This window comes from Lissotriton vulgaris, chromosome 3_1 (genome assembly GCF_964263255.1).
Source record: "Lissotriton vulgaris chromosome 3_1, aLisVul1.2, whole genome shotgun sequence".
Classification (NCBI taxonomy): Eukaryota; Metazoa; Chordata; class Amphibia; order Caudata; family Salamandridae; genus Lissotriton; species Lissotriton vulgaris.
Window position 1 is genome coordinate 1,815,516,520 of NC_141689.1, and position 15,674 is coordinate 1,815,532,193.

The following is a 15,674-nucleotide window of genomic DNA, read 5'->3' on the forward strand; positions in this document are numbered from 1 at the left end:
AACCAGGATTTTTGATTTGGTGCCCTTGGGTGTAGTCCCTGTGCCAATGCCTTTGAAGATGTGTCTGTCTCCTTTTGACTGGGGTAATGTGTGACATTGATCCACATTCGGTCCATCACTTGTTGTTTTTGCATCTGTCTCCATGATGGCATCCCTTTCCTGTGCTAGTGCCTCTGTTATGCCCTCCAGGAATTGCATGATGTTCCTGTCATAATACGCTACCAGGGAGAACTTGGCGACAGGAGCTCCGATGACAGTCCTCCATCCTCCCCTCTATGGAGATGAATGAGATGGGTTTTAGACTACTTTTTGCCAGTCAACACAATCTTCCCAGGGGAAAACTGGGGTTTGGGGAAGCGAAAGAATGACACTCGATACATGGCTCCTCTCTCTAAAGTCACAGGCATCCTGCAGGGTTCAGGGAGGAAATCATACATTATGGTTCTTTGGCGGGTTCTTGGGAAGGAGGAACAACAGGAAGAAGTAAATAGTCTCTCTAATACTTTCAGCACTTCTCCCCTCTTGATTGTTTTGCAATTGCTCAAGTGATGCTCTAATGATCACAGCAGCTAATAACCTTGAGAAGTACCAGGAGACCATCCCAAGCTCGAGAGCACCAGAACACCACTGGAGGAACAGCAATGGACTTCTAGTGGAAGAATGTAAGGAAGCTGCACAGTAATGGAACTCTCCAAGGAAACACAGTGGGAGCATACGGAGCTGAAGGACTACATGAACACCAAGGGTGAAAGAAACCTAAAAAGGTACAAGAACAGATGCGTGAATGAAAGAAATACCAGCAAGCACCATACAACCAAGAATGTTGCAGTTCACCGTGGTACCACTACTGATGCTGTATATGCCGCCCCAGAAATGCCGGGTTCCATGATGCTGACAATCTGATTTGTCTTGCTCTGAGTCTGCCCATAAAAGCCATCTTTCTGCTCTGCCTCAGCCTTCATAAACTGGTACGCCAGCCCTTTCAGCCCTCTCGGTAGAACCGCTGTTTCTCAGCTGTAAGAAATCTTCCCCTATGCTGTAATCTCCAGTCCTGATCTTAATACTTTCTTTCGCTGTATCCTGACAGTTCCAATCATCAGTAAGTGTCATAGGATACTGAGCTTTATGTCACGTCTTCACCTGATGTGGATGGCCCTAGTTATTAGGAGTACATGTAATAATGTGAAGGGAAGTTAGACCATGCACATAATTTATAGGTAAATACCCTATTACAAGTGTCCTATTTTGAATGCTGTATAAGTGACAAGCTCGGACATAATCAGCCAACTTCTCCTACAGTTAGGAGAACAAAAAGTTGAATTACAGATTGTTACTATAACCAGGATTTGCGGATTTTTTATACTGCACATTCTGTTTATGACTGTGGAAACTACACAAGAATGGTGGGTTTTCCACAGCTGCAATTTCAGATTAGGCATACAAACATGAGTTTTACTAGAGCAAGCGGATAGCTGCTTGGACGTAGCACACCTTACTTAGAGGGTTAGACTACAAACTGGGTGTAAAAAATATCAAACCAGAAGGGATTCTCCCACATTGAAATTTTTGTTCAGACAAACAAAAAAATAAGAAAAAGATTTAAGGATGTATGTACGGTCTTAGACCTAATGAAAAAAACAGAGGAGTGGACCCCAGTAGAAAAACACACCGCCTTTACTACGGAGCACAGGAAGAAATCTATGATTTTTGTAGAATTAGTGATAGAGTGACTTTCAGACAATTGAAGGCAAGAGGCTATTACTTGTTACGTTGCTGTTTTCTATTTTGAATCAGCTGTCTTTGCATGCTTCTCTTTAGCCTCTGAGAGGGCATGTACCACCTGGCCAACAATAATTCAGCACATCCCCCCATTCTTGTTTGCTTTCTTCAAGTCTACCTACCTCCCTATCACCCTATTATGTTAAGGGCCATATTAACAAGGGCTTTATCTCTGCTTTTTTGGCTTTAAAAGCCAAAAAGCAGAGATAAAACTAGCGCCCTATCAGCAACAGGGTGCTAACACGCAAATTTGCATGTTAGCACCCTTTTACTCTTTGCTACCCCTTGCATCTCTAATAAGATGCAAAGGGGGCATTCTAGAGTAAAATAATAGGAGAAATTTCGCTAAGCGACATTTCTCCTATTATCAAGGATATCGCTAACCCTAGCGATAAAAAAAGCAGCGCTAACTGCGGTTAACGCTGCTTTTTTTACGTTTGGTATTTTTCTGACTTAGCCATGATCTCCTAGTAAGGTGGATATCATGGCTAAGTATGTCTATCCCTAACAGCAAGCTATTGCCAAACCTTGTGGGATTATCGCTGTATTTCCAACGATAATCTCAATTGGCAGCTTGCGCTCTGAATTGTATCGCTTTGGAGATAAGCGTTGCTGATAGCACGCTATCACCGCGCTAGAATTAAGAGTTGGCCGGCGATAATTATCCTAGCGCTAAGTGTGCTTAGCGATAATTATCGCCTGGCCTTGTTAATATGCCCCTTAGTTCTTTCCACTTTTGGTACCTCCCCTTCACCATAACACCCCCCCCCCCCCCACCACCCCCGTAGCACAGTTGTCTTGAACAGTCAGGCTCAGATTTACTAAATTTTGCAGCTAAGAAGCAAGTGAAGTTGCTGAACCGTGATGTGTCGAAGGAAGGCATCAGAAATATGCAACATCTAGTAAGATATAGAGCAGTTCTACTCTTACGTAGTGCAGGCGTAATTCTAGCAGTTTAGTTCCAACACAGGCAGCCTTACGCCACAACACAAGGATGCTTGCATTGTGATCAGAATCTTTTTGCCCACGAAGAGATACCTTCCTGCACAAAAACTATTCTTAGAGGATTATTCTAATTGATATGTGTGCTGCATGGCACAGCACACGTGCAAAGAGGAAGTAACTATGAGAAATAAGGCTTTTTCTCCTTGCTACACCCTTGTCGGGTAGGAGCAGCATTTTGGTGCAAACCCATGTTTACTGACTTTGGTAAATATGGGTTTGCTTCGAAATGCATGGGCGGATGAATGAGGAACGCTAGTGCCAGACCCATGTAAAACCTACCTGATATACGGTTATGCAAGGCAGCGCTGTTTAAAAAAGAAATTATGCAAACCTGTGCAAATTGGGCTTTGTGTGTCTTTGTAAATACCAATATAGATTTTGCATCAGGGCTGTTCAAAAGAAGTGACACAATCTCGACGCTAAGTTACTGAATCTAGGCCTCGATCTAGTATAAGCTTACTGACGATATGTGAAACACTTACCTCCATTTCCTTTGCTCAACTAAAGACAATTGCTACCAAAATAATTAATCTGTTTTAACATAATTTGATCAATTGATTTACAAGGAGTAATACGGTTTCTTCAACCTGGGAAACAAAGATCATTTTATATGAGACAAAGCCATATTTATCCAACCATGTATTTTTTAATTAGAGTATATTTATACTTCCAAACCGGTTACACTAGAAATTGGCAATGCAACATATGATGCAAAGGAGGAATATATCAGTTACTGTCAAAATAACCCTGTACAGCCTCAGAATGCAAAAAGCTTTATACAATACAAATTCTCCGTAATAATGTACACAAACCTTTCAGCTCTTTGAACCACATACAATAATCAAAAGTTAAAAGGCAGAAAAGCAATAGTGCACAGGACATAAACTGTATACCTGCTTGTGGGTGATTGCAGGATGTGTGTTTGTTGGAGTCGGGCGGGGGTTTACCGTTTCTCTCTCATTTGTGTGGTGTAAGCACAATCATAAAGGAGTATATTAGCAAGTTACTGGGACTCAAACAAGAAAGTATTTAAACTTCTATGTTATAATTTGTGGATCATTTCGGCCTGATGTAAGAAATATATTTGCTTTGTGTAGGTGACATACAGGGCTGCTGAGTAGTCTCGATAAAGTCAAATCTGTTCAGAAGGGGTTACATCTATGCAGCAGGATGACATGTCAGTGCACATAGGGGCATTAAATAAGACCTAGGGTCATTTTGTCTTCCTGGGAAATAAATTCCCACATTTTGTATTTGCTGTCTACCCATATCAAGAACCCTGAATGAATGAGCACAGTAGAGATTATTTTTAATTGACAACTCCTCTTTAAGAGAGAAAAAAACAATGTCAGTGGAGGGTGAAGTGGCACACTAAGGGCCATCATTATGACCTGGTTTGCATTGCTCTGGCACCATGCAAGGTGGTGCAAAAGCAACGCAAACCAAAAGTCATAATTTTGAAGCTATGCAAAGCCGCTTTGCGTGGCTTAAAAAATATGCAGTATGCAACACAGCCCAAATTGCTCAGTTGCATTACTCTGCACGAGGGAGGCATTCCATGGCATTTGTGTTGGTGTTCACATGCAACTCCCATAGTTTTGGACTCATTCCCAGATTTAGCAAACCTGGTAAAGCTAGGAATGCGCCAAAAAGATACCCTTACCCAGGTGAGGCGTAACGAGAAGAAATATCTTTACTTCTCGTTTTTTCCTCTTTCTGCATGTGCTGCATTCTACTGCACACAGAAAGAAGAAAAAGTCTCTCAGGATTGTTTTTGTGCAGAAAGATGCCCCTTCCTCCACAAAAACCATCCTAACGACAACACAGGCACCCTTTTACCATGGTGCAAGGGTGCCTGCCTTGGCACTAGGCTGCAAAAATGGCATCCTGCAAGGGGGAAAGGACAGGAATGTGCCACATAGGTTAAATACAGTGCATTCCTACCTTTTCCCTGTGATACAGGGCAGCGTAGGGAGGTGACTTGCTGCACTGCCCTGCGTCACAAGGGTCATAAATATGGCCCGTAGAGTGACTGAATGGACAAAAAAGAGATGCAGGTTAACAGGAGGGCAGATATAGGGGCATATAGCAGAATGCACATCTTCATAGTCACAGTGAAAGAAAATGTAGTAATGACAACTTACACAACACTTTGTGAAGTCAGGTTGCAGATATATTAGGGTGGGGGCAAAGTATCCTGCCAGAACACCGTGTTCTGTAGTCTTCGAATGCAAAACGAAAAGAATAGCTGGTGAACAATTCTAGTTGCTGGCAAATTGTACAATTTTTGTTAAGGCATGCAAATCTAATACATAAAAAAATACAGAGTTTGAAAGAAAGAACAATTTAGCTTTCAAAAGTGCTCTCCTGAGTCATCTGATGACATCAACCTTACATATTGTTTAAGCTGAAAACGTACTCAATCAGTAAAGCAAGGGAGGTTAGCAGCGTCCAGTACCCAGGTAGTTAAAAGTTCTAAATCTAACCATTACATTATATTGCACAGCTTGGTGTCCATTTTTCCCAGCTTTTAAATGTTAACTAACCAGTGCAAAAAAAGGGCCAGACTCACAAATATTTTTCTTTTCGTAGGCATAATTTATTTCTGATTTAGGCCCTGTTTATGATTGTGTCGGAGGAATAGGTGCTATTTATCACACCATAAAATCTGATACCCTGAGGTTCGATATTTATTTAGTGCAATAAATAGAACCTATACCAAGTTTTTACTGCACCAAAACCCATATGCTATGGTAAATTCCATACTGTTTGCCCCTCTGGCCTGCTAAATTTCAACGAGGTGAGTATTAAACAAGCCCAGTAATAACCAAGAGTGGTAAATACCACATACCTAAAAATTCGGACCCATGCTCAAATGGGGCTTTGCATAGGGGTTGGAAAACAAGGATTCACTGCCATAATTCCGAGGTCTAGATGCAGTTATCACACCTAATACATTTCGTTCCTTGGGGTGCAGAACTTATCCCATTCGATAAATAGCATTTATTCTGGGTTTTTGGGGAATGAGTGGATATGGGTGCTCAATACCAAAATCCACGTTACAATATGGATTGTTTTTTTCGGGTAAATTCCAGCTTGTTTGGTAATTACTGGGTAAGGTAAATACCATCCTAATTGTTACTCCGACCCCTGCACATTCAGTGATTTTCTAGGTTTGAGAAAACGAAGGCCATCTTGGAATCAGAACCTTTAGAGTTGAATTTTGAGGAGTAGCTAGCCAAGAGATAAACCTTTGTGAATCAGCTTCAAAGAGATTAGTCACTTCATTTAAAATCAATAATGATTTAATGCTAGCAGGGACACAACTCATTTCTATTTAACATGTTGCACATCCATAGCACAAAGAAAATGATGAAAACAAATCCTGTCAAGTGTATATAAACCAATGCAATTATTCTAGGAATGTTGGTGCTCTTGCCTCTACATAGAATGTTCACATTGTGAAAAAGGTTTTCACATAACCATCTGTTGCCAATGATTCTCTTGATCACCACTTGTGGTTATGTTTCTAGATTAAGGCTGCTCTGTACAATCTAACTACGTCACATAAGATCCGCTAATTAAGATGGTGACTATCAAGTCAAATGATTTTAGCAGGTGCCATGAGTCATTATCTCTACTACTGAAGTCTTCTACCAACAGGAACAGTTATTTACATGAAAAAACTTGTCCTTAATTAATGTAATTTCTCAAGTAAATGACCTATTGTGAAGTCTTTAATAGCATGAAAGGGCTAAAGCTACATATTCAATAAGACAGCACCAAAGTGAAATGATCTGTGTTTATATTCCTCATCCAAAGCTAGTTTTGGCTTCATCAAGAAGCCTGTAGATTGAAACCGGTTTTTGAACTATGGAGACTTGGCCTCAAGAAGACCTATACTAGCAGGAATCCCTTGGTCATCTCTTACTGCCTTTTTATAAAGAGAAACAAATGCTCAGCATCAGATATCCAACTGATTCACATCTTAGAAGTGGACTCCTGTGATTCGCAGGCTAGTTGGGGAAGATTTCCAAAAAAGCAATATGGGAAGACTACTACAGTGTAAAACTATTTTGGCTCCAACCACTAGCCGCGGCCCGTGAAGGTAGGAGCGGTTGAGCTGGGGGGGATTCCGACGGACGTTGACGAGGTAAAATTATTTATTTATTTCATTTCCCCTTGTCATCGTCCATTAAAATCTGGCCACATCGCTCTTACCTACACAGGCCACAGCTGCCAACCACAGAAGTCACAAAGGATATCCAGGGAGTAATGTTTGCAGAAAATCTGGAGAACGGACCAAATTGATGCTGTGCAGTTTTCCTTAGTAAAAGCATGTGCAATAAATGGCATAGTGGCTGCCTTTATCCTGGTGCACCATATTCTAATGCCCTTAGATAATGTTAGCTTGCAAAAATAAGCAAAACCTCAAGGGTGTGAGTATAAAAAGAGCAAACATTGGTCTCATATTCCTGGTAAGAACATTCTGCCATTTATTCCTATTGAACAAGTCAACAACTCCTTAAACCACATCCTTGGAAGGACAGCCTTTATAAAAAAAAATTTGAAAAAACAACATCAAGCATGAAAAGCCTTGTAAGAAGTCAAAAGGTTTGGGATTCCTGCAACCTGGATCTGATCACCACTCGGATGCCAATTTAACAGTTGTGTAATTGACGCAAAAAAGACCACAATTCGAATAATACTTTTCAACATTTGATTTCATCTTCTGCAGCTAACCCTGTGATAATTTCTCCCTTTTATTCTAGTACTTATCAAGAAACACTTCATCTAATGTAGAGAAGGCCAGATCGAAAAACTAGGGAGTGTGTAGCATAGGTGTTCCACCATTCAAATATATGCTGCTCCTGAACTTGAAAAAAGATTATTGTTATGGCTATGACGTTGATTCTTAGACAAACTGAGAATTCTTATATAGGACCAAAAATGTGTCTTTTTCCCATACAGTAGACTACACAAACATTATTTTTAATCTTCATAATTTCCTAGCAGGATATTAGCAACTTGAACCACAGGCTTTTTAAACTCCCTTTGTCTAGAGCAGGCCATGTAGATGGCAATGGTGTGCTGATCACTTTTACCAACAATGGACTTAAGAGCGCAAGCAGGTGCTGAGCCTGGAGACAAAGTTTAGTACGCATCCTACAGACATGGTACTGTGACTTGGATTAAGAGTATCAAATGGTCAGTGTGTAGGCTAGGGTGAAACAGTGAGGAGCAGACATCGGCAATCTTTAAGGAAAGGTACGTGAATTTAGGGAAATCAATTTTCATGGATAGGAAAGTCTCACAGCTGATTCATAAATAAACATCCAAAGCGGCTAAAAGTAAATAATTTCCCTCCATCAGCTTTCTAAGCCAGGATATCAACAGATGCTGACTCATCAGTGCTGGGCATAAAAGAAGAAAACTGAAACACATCTGCACTGTTGATGCTTGGTTTTGGAGAATTTAGATGTTACATGTTGAACAACTTAAATCTCTCTGTCTTGGTTTGGTTGTCTTCCTCAATGTATTTCTCATGACAGCACCACCCAAATGATCAGTATTTGTACAGAGGAACAAATCTCTTTCTTGTCGGCCATCTCCCATTAATATGCAGTGGGTGCACACATTTCACTCAAATTATTTGAAAAACAACTGCACAGACAACGTACACCAGCTAATATTAAAGGGCCTCATTTAATAAATAGATTAATAGCCTATTTTGATCTGCTTTGGATTTGACTTGAGAATTTCAAGTTTGCTAGTGAATACATTTGGAAACACTGTAGTAACTCTCCAATCCTTAGCTCATTTCCAAGGTTAAGAATCTGATTCACAAAGGTTTTTCTGTGAGTAACAGTTGTGATTTACTCCTTTCTTAGGTGCAAATTGCTGCTACATTCCCTAGTTCACAGAACACTTTCTGTGAGTAGCTGTGTCATAGTTGAGTAAGACATGATCACTCACAGAAAGCTGTGTGGATCTATTTAGATAGTAAGTATATATTATTGAGGAAAATATATGTCACAAATCTTCGAGCAAAACTGTGAGTTTGGACTTATTACAAAGCCTTGTAGTGGGAGGAAATAAAATATCCAAAAAATGCACAACAAAACTTACAGATGAAAAACACAATTGTTTAAATTAAGGACTGAGAGCTCCCAGATGCAACATGGTCTAATCTTAGTTAGCAGTCCCAAATCACTGTCTGCATGGCAAGGCATGGCTGTTGCTTTGATGATGGGGTAACACCATTGTGCAATGTGTCACTTTATTTAAAATTTGCTTAGAGAATAACATCGAATTTGGTAATTGTTTCCAATGTGAGTGCTCTCAGAACTCATAGTACCAAATAAAAGCAATAGAATGCCAAGGTATCTAGTACCTATTACGTTCTACTGTTTGTCTCCAACACATTCTGCTAAAAGTGACTGCTGTTAGAGATTGCTGCATATGAGGGAAGACAGTAACTCGTTTTGCCTGACCCTTGTATTTATGATATTACAATTATGATAGGCTTGGATGAACAGAAGGGGACTAAGAATCTTACCAAGATAGGTGACCAAGGAGAATGTAGCTTGTTACACCTTGACAGGATAGGAGACTATTAGGAATGGGGGATTACAACATAAAGGGGACAGCGCGGAGATGATGAATGTCGAATTCCAGCCCACTGCACTATTTGAGGTCCCAATGACTTCAATGAGCCTCTCTGCAGCCACCCACAAGCATGGCTTGAGTGATGCCTACCTTTCTAAGACGAGTCCCATGCTCTCCACACCACTGGAGTCAAGCTATCCTGGCTGAAGACGGCTGATAGCCAGAAACCGGTCCTAGGATGCTTGATTCCGGTCCAGGAAAGACATGGCTTGGCAGTTCGGGCTGGACTGTTCCCATGAGGCACAGGGTCAAGGCTGATTTGCATGTGGCCATGTCTGAACTGGGGTGGTGTGGAGTGCAAAAAAACGATGGATTTAGGCCCAGATCTCTGTACTGGGGTGAATGTATGACATTGTTCTGCATTCTGTCCATCAACTGTTGTTTTTGCATTTGTCACCCCGAGTGGGATGGGTATGCTCAGACGTGAGTCCCATGCTCTCCACGCCACTGGATTCAAGCTATCCTGGCTGAAGACGGCTGATAGCCGGTCCTAGGATGCTTGATGCCGGTCCAGGAAAGACATGACTTGGCAGTTCGGGCTGGACTTTTCCCATGAGGCACAGGGTCAAGGTTGATTTTCATATGGCCATGTGTGAACTTTAGTTGCAGACCCATGTTGCCTGATTTTTTCATAAATCTGGGCCATAGGCTCTTTCGACAATCTCATCAATCCATTCGACTGATTATTCAGGCTAAACAAAAAAATCTGCAACCTTTAAGTGCCAAAATATCCTTCAAATAAGATAAAATATAAGTTCCCATCATAGGCAGTTTTATGTCTTGTATGCTTTTTGAGCCCCAGGCTTGAATAGCAGAAAGGAAAAAAAAGCTCCAAGTCATGAAAAGTAAAGCAATACTTTAAAACACATTTCTACATCGCAATTGAATGAGGACATGAAAAGCAAACAGAGGCCAGAATCAGTAACCATAAGTGGACAATTTACATTCTCGTGCAGACCACTTCCTCCCGCACCTGCTACCTGTTTCACACTGGAGAATCCTTTTAGACAGTACACAAATAATACACATTTTCTCCGCTTACTGCTTTCACTTGAAATGTAAAGAACGCCGTGATGCAAAGTCTGCCTTGGACAGCAATAAAGTGCTAAGATAAAAGATGCCATTTTCATGACACGGAGTAACAGCATTAAATAAGTACAAACGGGGCCTCGTAGCAGGCATGCCCAAAAATGTAAATCCAACATTTAATCAGTATGAAGGCGAGAGGACAAAAGGATAAAAAAAAAACACTCCCACAGCGGCAGGCTTTCATGCCGCGGTGAGGGCGGGATGCAGAACGTTTTACTGTATAATTTAAGAGCATCATGTCTGCTGTCTGTACATCCCCGGGTCGCGACTAGCTTTTCAAACACTTGAAAATAAATTTGTCCCATTTTGAAAGGGCGCATACCTTCATTCTTTTCCAGTCTTTGTCAAAACAATATAGCTTGGAGCTAAACAGCACCGTGCAAACTGTCGTTTTTTTTTTTATCTGGGCATTTATGCCCAGGATATAACCAAAGACCCCTTTTTAAATATCTCCGGGTGTTTGATTTTTTAAATGCTAGAGTTTTAGCAGGAATTGTTTCTTCAACAAAAAAGAGAACCCGCTGCATATTACCATATCCCATAATGTGCGATGCTCATTGTATGAGCCCATATGAGTGTGGCGGGGAGGGGGAACAGTACGGTAGAGGGGGAGGAGCAAAGGGAGGAGTGGTAGGGACAGCCCCTCCAACAGCTGCCTTCCTTGAAGAGAAGTGACAGGCATGAAAATGGCGCCTGGACCCAACAAGTAACGATTTAAGGCTGGATAAGTGCAACCCCACGCCACCTTCAGGGCACATTCTGTTTCATGCTATCAAAAATAGTCGAAGCCATGACTCGCGGCTCCAAATTCCTGTCAAGGGAGTCACTGTCAGTTTTTAAACTGTTTGGCAAAATTAGTGCAAAACAACGAGAGGGACTCCACATATGTATGCTTGGAGAAGGGATGCGAGCGAGGTGTGGGAGGCGGAGGTGGCAGACATGTTTGTGAAGGTGTGAGGCTTCCATAACATGTGGTGGTGCTTGAGTTGTCGCGAGGGGTGGAGTCAGGAGGACTTCTTAAAGGCGTGCCACTCTGAAACCTTTAAAAGGCTAACGAGCGCTAACGGGTGATTTCAACAAGGCCTCTGAAGAGAAAGTCTTGGCCCAACAGTACCCTGTATGTGTGGCATTATGCAGCGGGTTACCGCCTCCTTGAAGAATTAAATAAGCAGCTTTCATGTATATGCAATAAGTACTATACACACGTCTAACATTACCAATGATATACAGTACAAATGTTCAAATGTCTTGAATTTTTTGCAGCACAGTACATCTGCCGTGTACTTGGTACAAGAAAATGTCTGACGCTATACTGTCTCAGCTCTCTCTGTGAGTCCAAGGTAGGCCAAGAAGGAGTGCTTTGAGGAGGCTGCTCCCGGAGGCGCAGTCTGAGGTCTGGGTGGGTGGAATGTGAGATCAAATTGGTCACTGGGGAAGAGCATTGTCAAGGGAATGAGGTGGGCATGTTCAGTGTTCCGAAAGGTATCAAAGCGCAGGGAGCTGCCGTTCATGGCCAAGGCTTTAAGTGCTATGTTCGAGTCTCCTCTGCAGCCCTGTGCAGCGGATATGGCCACCGTTTGTAGAGCCTGCGAGGCAGACATGACTGAAAGAGGAGCTAAGAGGCTCCTGGAGCTGGCCACAGTCAGAAGCGGGCTCGCCTCCGTTGACGTGGACACCTGGATCTTCTTCTCCTCTTCCGAACAGTCTTCGCTCTGATGTTTCTTCATGTGGCGACTGTAGACAAAAGGATGGGTGGTCTTGAACTGGCACTCAGCGCAGCTGAATGTCTGGCGTGGTGCGTGCTTGAGCTTTTTGTGGAGGTTGAGATTGTCTTTGCGCTTGCAGCTATAGCTGCACTGGTCACAGTGAAAGGGACGCTCGCCGGTGTGCACGCGTACATGCTCGATCAGCTTATTGGCTGTCTTGGACAGGTACCCGCACTGGTCGCATTTGTAATGGTTGCCCAGGCGATGCTCTCTGATGTGCATTTCGAGCTCCAGCTGATTAGCTTTCACCGTCTGGCAGATGCGGCACTTGTACTCCATTTTGTAGTGCGTCCTCAGGTGGCACTCCATGGCTGCAGGCCGGTTGGTGGAGTAAATGCAGAAGGGGCACCTGTCAAAAAGGAAACAAAACAAGGTGTGAGGAATGCAAGAAAAATAAACACGTCAAAGAGGACTTAAGTATATCTTGGGAATTCATTCTCGTATAGCAGTTTGTATACTCTTGCTAGTTTCTCCAAAAAAATGGTCACCTGTTGAGCCTATAACACAAGCTATCAGAAATTTCGCAGCACTGGCAGGTAATTCTTGAATGAAAGCAACCTACTTCGAGATAAGCCTTGATCTGTTTCCTCAAGTCCTGATATGTGAAACAAACTTACTGGTATGAGAGCTCTATGGGCCCCCGAGCGCTGCAGGTCTCAGCTTAATATTCCATGAGGGATGACTCAGCCTTTTATCCTTTGAGGTTCATAAACATGTGAACCATTGAAATAAAAATAACTATCTGTTAAGGGCCAAGAGAAAATGTGTTTAGTATTATTAATATGATGATGATAATTATTGTTATGATAATAATGATGATAAGTGTCTTGCTGGCATTATTGGTTTTATTATTACAATAATATTAGTTTCTAATATTAACTCTAAACGTAGTTGTAGCTGCAGTGAACTTTTAGTAGTGTGAGTATATTAACGTCTATCTCCTCAGTCTACATTAGTTTTGATGTGTTAAAAAATAAGTTTTAGAAATGTCTGTACTTCTACTCTTTTACCATTTTGCACTCCCCTGAAGCTGGGTACAGAAAGAAGGCGCATGCACTGTTGACCCGCTTCAGTCCAGTTTTGCCCATGTGTAATAAACTATGAATGAGACATTTCGTGTTTGCTAGTGACTAAAGGGTAGGGAGAGTGAACTCTCTGACACTGCTCATCTGTTATCAAAGCCCCAGCAGGGACATCCCTCCACCTCCACAAAGGCAATCCAGCATTTTTTGTAAACATATTACTGATGTGTTGAAAATGGACGTTGCCGGATTGGCACTGGTGTAGTCAGGTTTTTTGACCTATGTTGATGGGTGTTGATTTATAGCATATTTTGCCAAGACCTATAACAAAAAAGTCGATGGTGTGCCTATTCTCACTGCCATGTTATACGCCAATCACACAACCATGCCAGATGTTCCCTGATTTAAAATGGCGTCAGATAGGGCAGGGGATAAGAGGGCAAAATGGAATATTGGAGTCAAAGAAAATAACTCTTATATGTGTAAAATACACAACACTGTCGCCAGCTAATGCTAACCCACACCACACTCCTACCACCAGATTTATGGAAAGGTGGAAAAGTACAGCTTACAATTTCTTCAACAGTTAGAGAGAGATAAAGAAAGAAAAAAGAGAGAGATAGAGAGAAAGCAACCAGTGCTTACTGCAGATAGTTGAGGAAAGCAAAACACTGGGCTGTGTTATGTTGTAAAAAAAAACTTACAGAGATAACTTTAAACTACCTGAAAACTACGACAATGTAGCGTGACGAACAGTTTTCACCAAATATACCAAAACCAGCAGGAATAGAGTAGAGAGGAAGGGGTAGAACGGACATGCAAATAACACTTCATAAAGTCATCGAGGTTGTTTGCCCATACACTTCCTCTGTTTCTAATGTGGGCCTACTTGTTGTCCCTATACCACCGCAGATCCCCTTTGACACAGAAGCTGGCTCTTCCACACTGGCCTCAGCCCACCGTGAAAGAAGAGGGGCTGGTGCATAACACATGCTCTCAGCATTCCTTGTAGTGCAGAGCAGGAAAGCCCCACTTTCTCAGGGGGTTCCTACATAACAGTCCTCTTTCGGAGCATCACACGGTTGAAGGGCGAACAACCGTGTCATTAAAACTGACATTTAGGTAGGAAGTGACTCAGTGAGCTAAATACTCATAGTTCACTCTGGCTGCAGCATGCAAACCGCAAGTTTGGACCCGGGGAAGGCAAACGCAGCCTTCCATTCTTCCAAGCTAAGATAACTGAGAGCCAATAAATTGAGTAACACTTGGTATTTACACTTCAGAAATGGTGAGAACTGAGATATAAAGTGCTGCAGACCAGAGCTCCAATATCAATACCGCCAAATCTTCCTTTAGAGGAGGGGCCAGGGGTTGGGGTTAGCAGTTATGCATTCAGTGGTAAGAATCGCAGTGTATTTTGCTGAGGCAGAAGGATGGACAGTGTTATGCCACTGATGAAAGAAGGTGAAGGGCGACTGGAGCCTACAGTTTAAACACCTTGGAAAAACAGATCAGGATAACTGGATTTGCTAAGCAAAATTTTAATAAAAAAACATAGAAACACTAGAATTCTCATTTACCCAGTCAAACTCTAAATAAGGCAATTTATTCAATGTAATCATATCACTGGTCTTCTAACTTCACCCGACTGTATAATAGTTTATCAAAATCTATACAAATCTCTCCGATTTGCTAGTCTTCCTCTTCATTTTATCTTAGCTGAAATCTTTTGCCTTTTTGACCTAACTATGTAAACATTACACAACTGTGAAAGTGCCACTGCATTTTCTTTACGGGAATAGCAACAAAACACCCTTTTAAAATTCCAAATAATTGCAGTTTTTACTACAAACGTCAAGAAGTATTTGTTTGTTGCGGAAATTAGGCAAATAATAACATAAGTGTCAAAAAGCCCTAAGCTACAATTACATTATCAAACCTTTCCTTTGACTACCTGAATATGCTCAATTCCCACTGGGGAACGCAGGTACAAATTATATATGATACAGCTGAGTATGCTGTCCCTTTTATGACTCACATTTGCCTTTTGGTAATATTTGGTGTCATAAATTTCCATTTTCAAATCTTTTTGAAATTTAGGTATATTGAAAATCTCCTAATCATGGTGAAATTATATATCAATATATACATTTACAGACGCCAACATATTTTTATGTGGGCCGGTAAAGTGGACTTTGTCAAGTCACGTTTGACTTACTTCCACCGTCCCAGGGGCATTAGGTCTAACAGCATGTCTACCATCCTCAATGCTACAGTCAATAGTCTCAATGCTTCTGTTTTGGATCTATTTTCACTCCTACATCTTTTATTTCCAAACCGACAG

General features: G+C 41.6%; 1 protein-coding gene across 2 annotated transcripts in view; it reads right to left on the reverse strand.

The window, feature by feature from the left end:
* Window positions 1-10,292: 10,292 nt before the first annotated feature.
* ZNF827 (zinc finger protein 827) overlaps window positions 10,293-15,674 on the reverse strand; it is a 578,049-nt gene continuing 572,667 nt past the window's right edge. For both annotated transcript variants that reach the window (XM_086962262.1, XM_086962263.1), the window contains one exon: window positions 10,293-12,657. In XM_086962262.1, coding sequence (XP_086818388.1) covers window positions 11,850-12,657 — 808 coding nt within the window. In that variant the 3' untranslated portion in view covers window positions 10,293-11,849. The remainder of the gene's footprint in view (window positions 12,658-15,674) is intronic.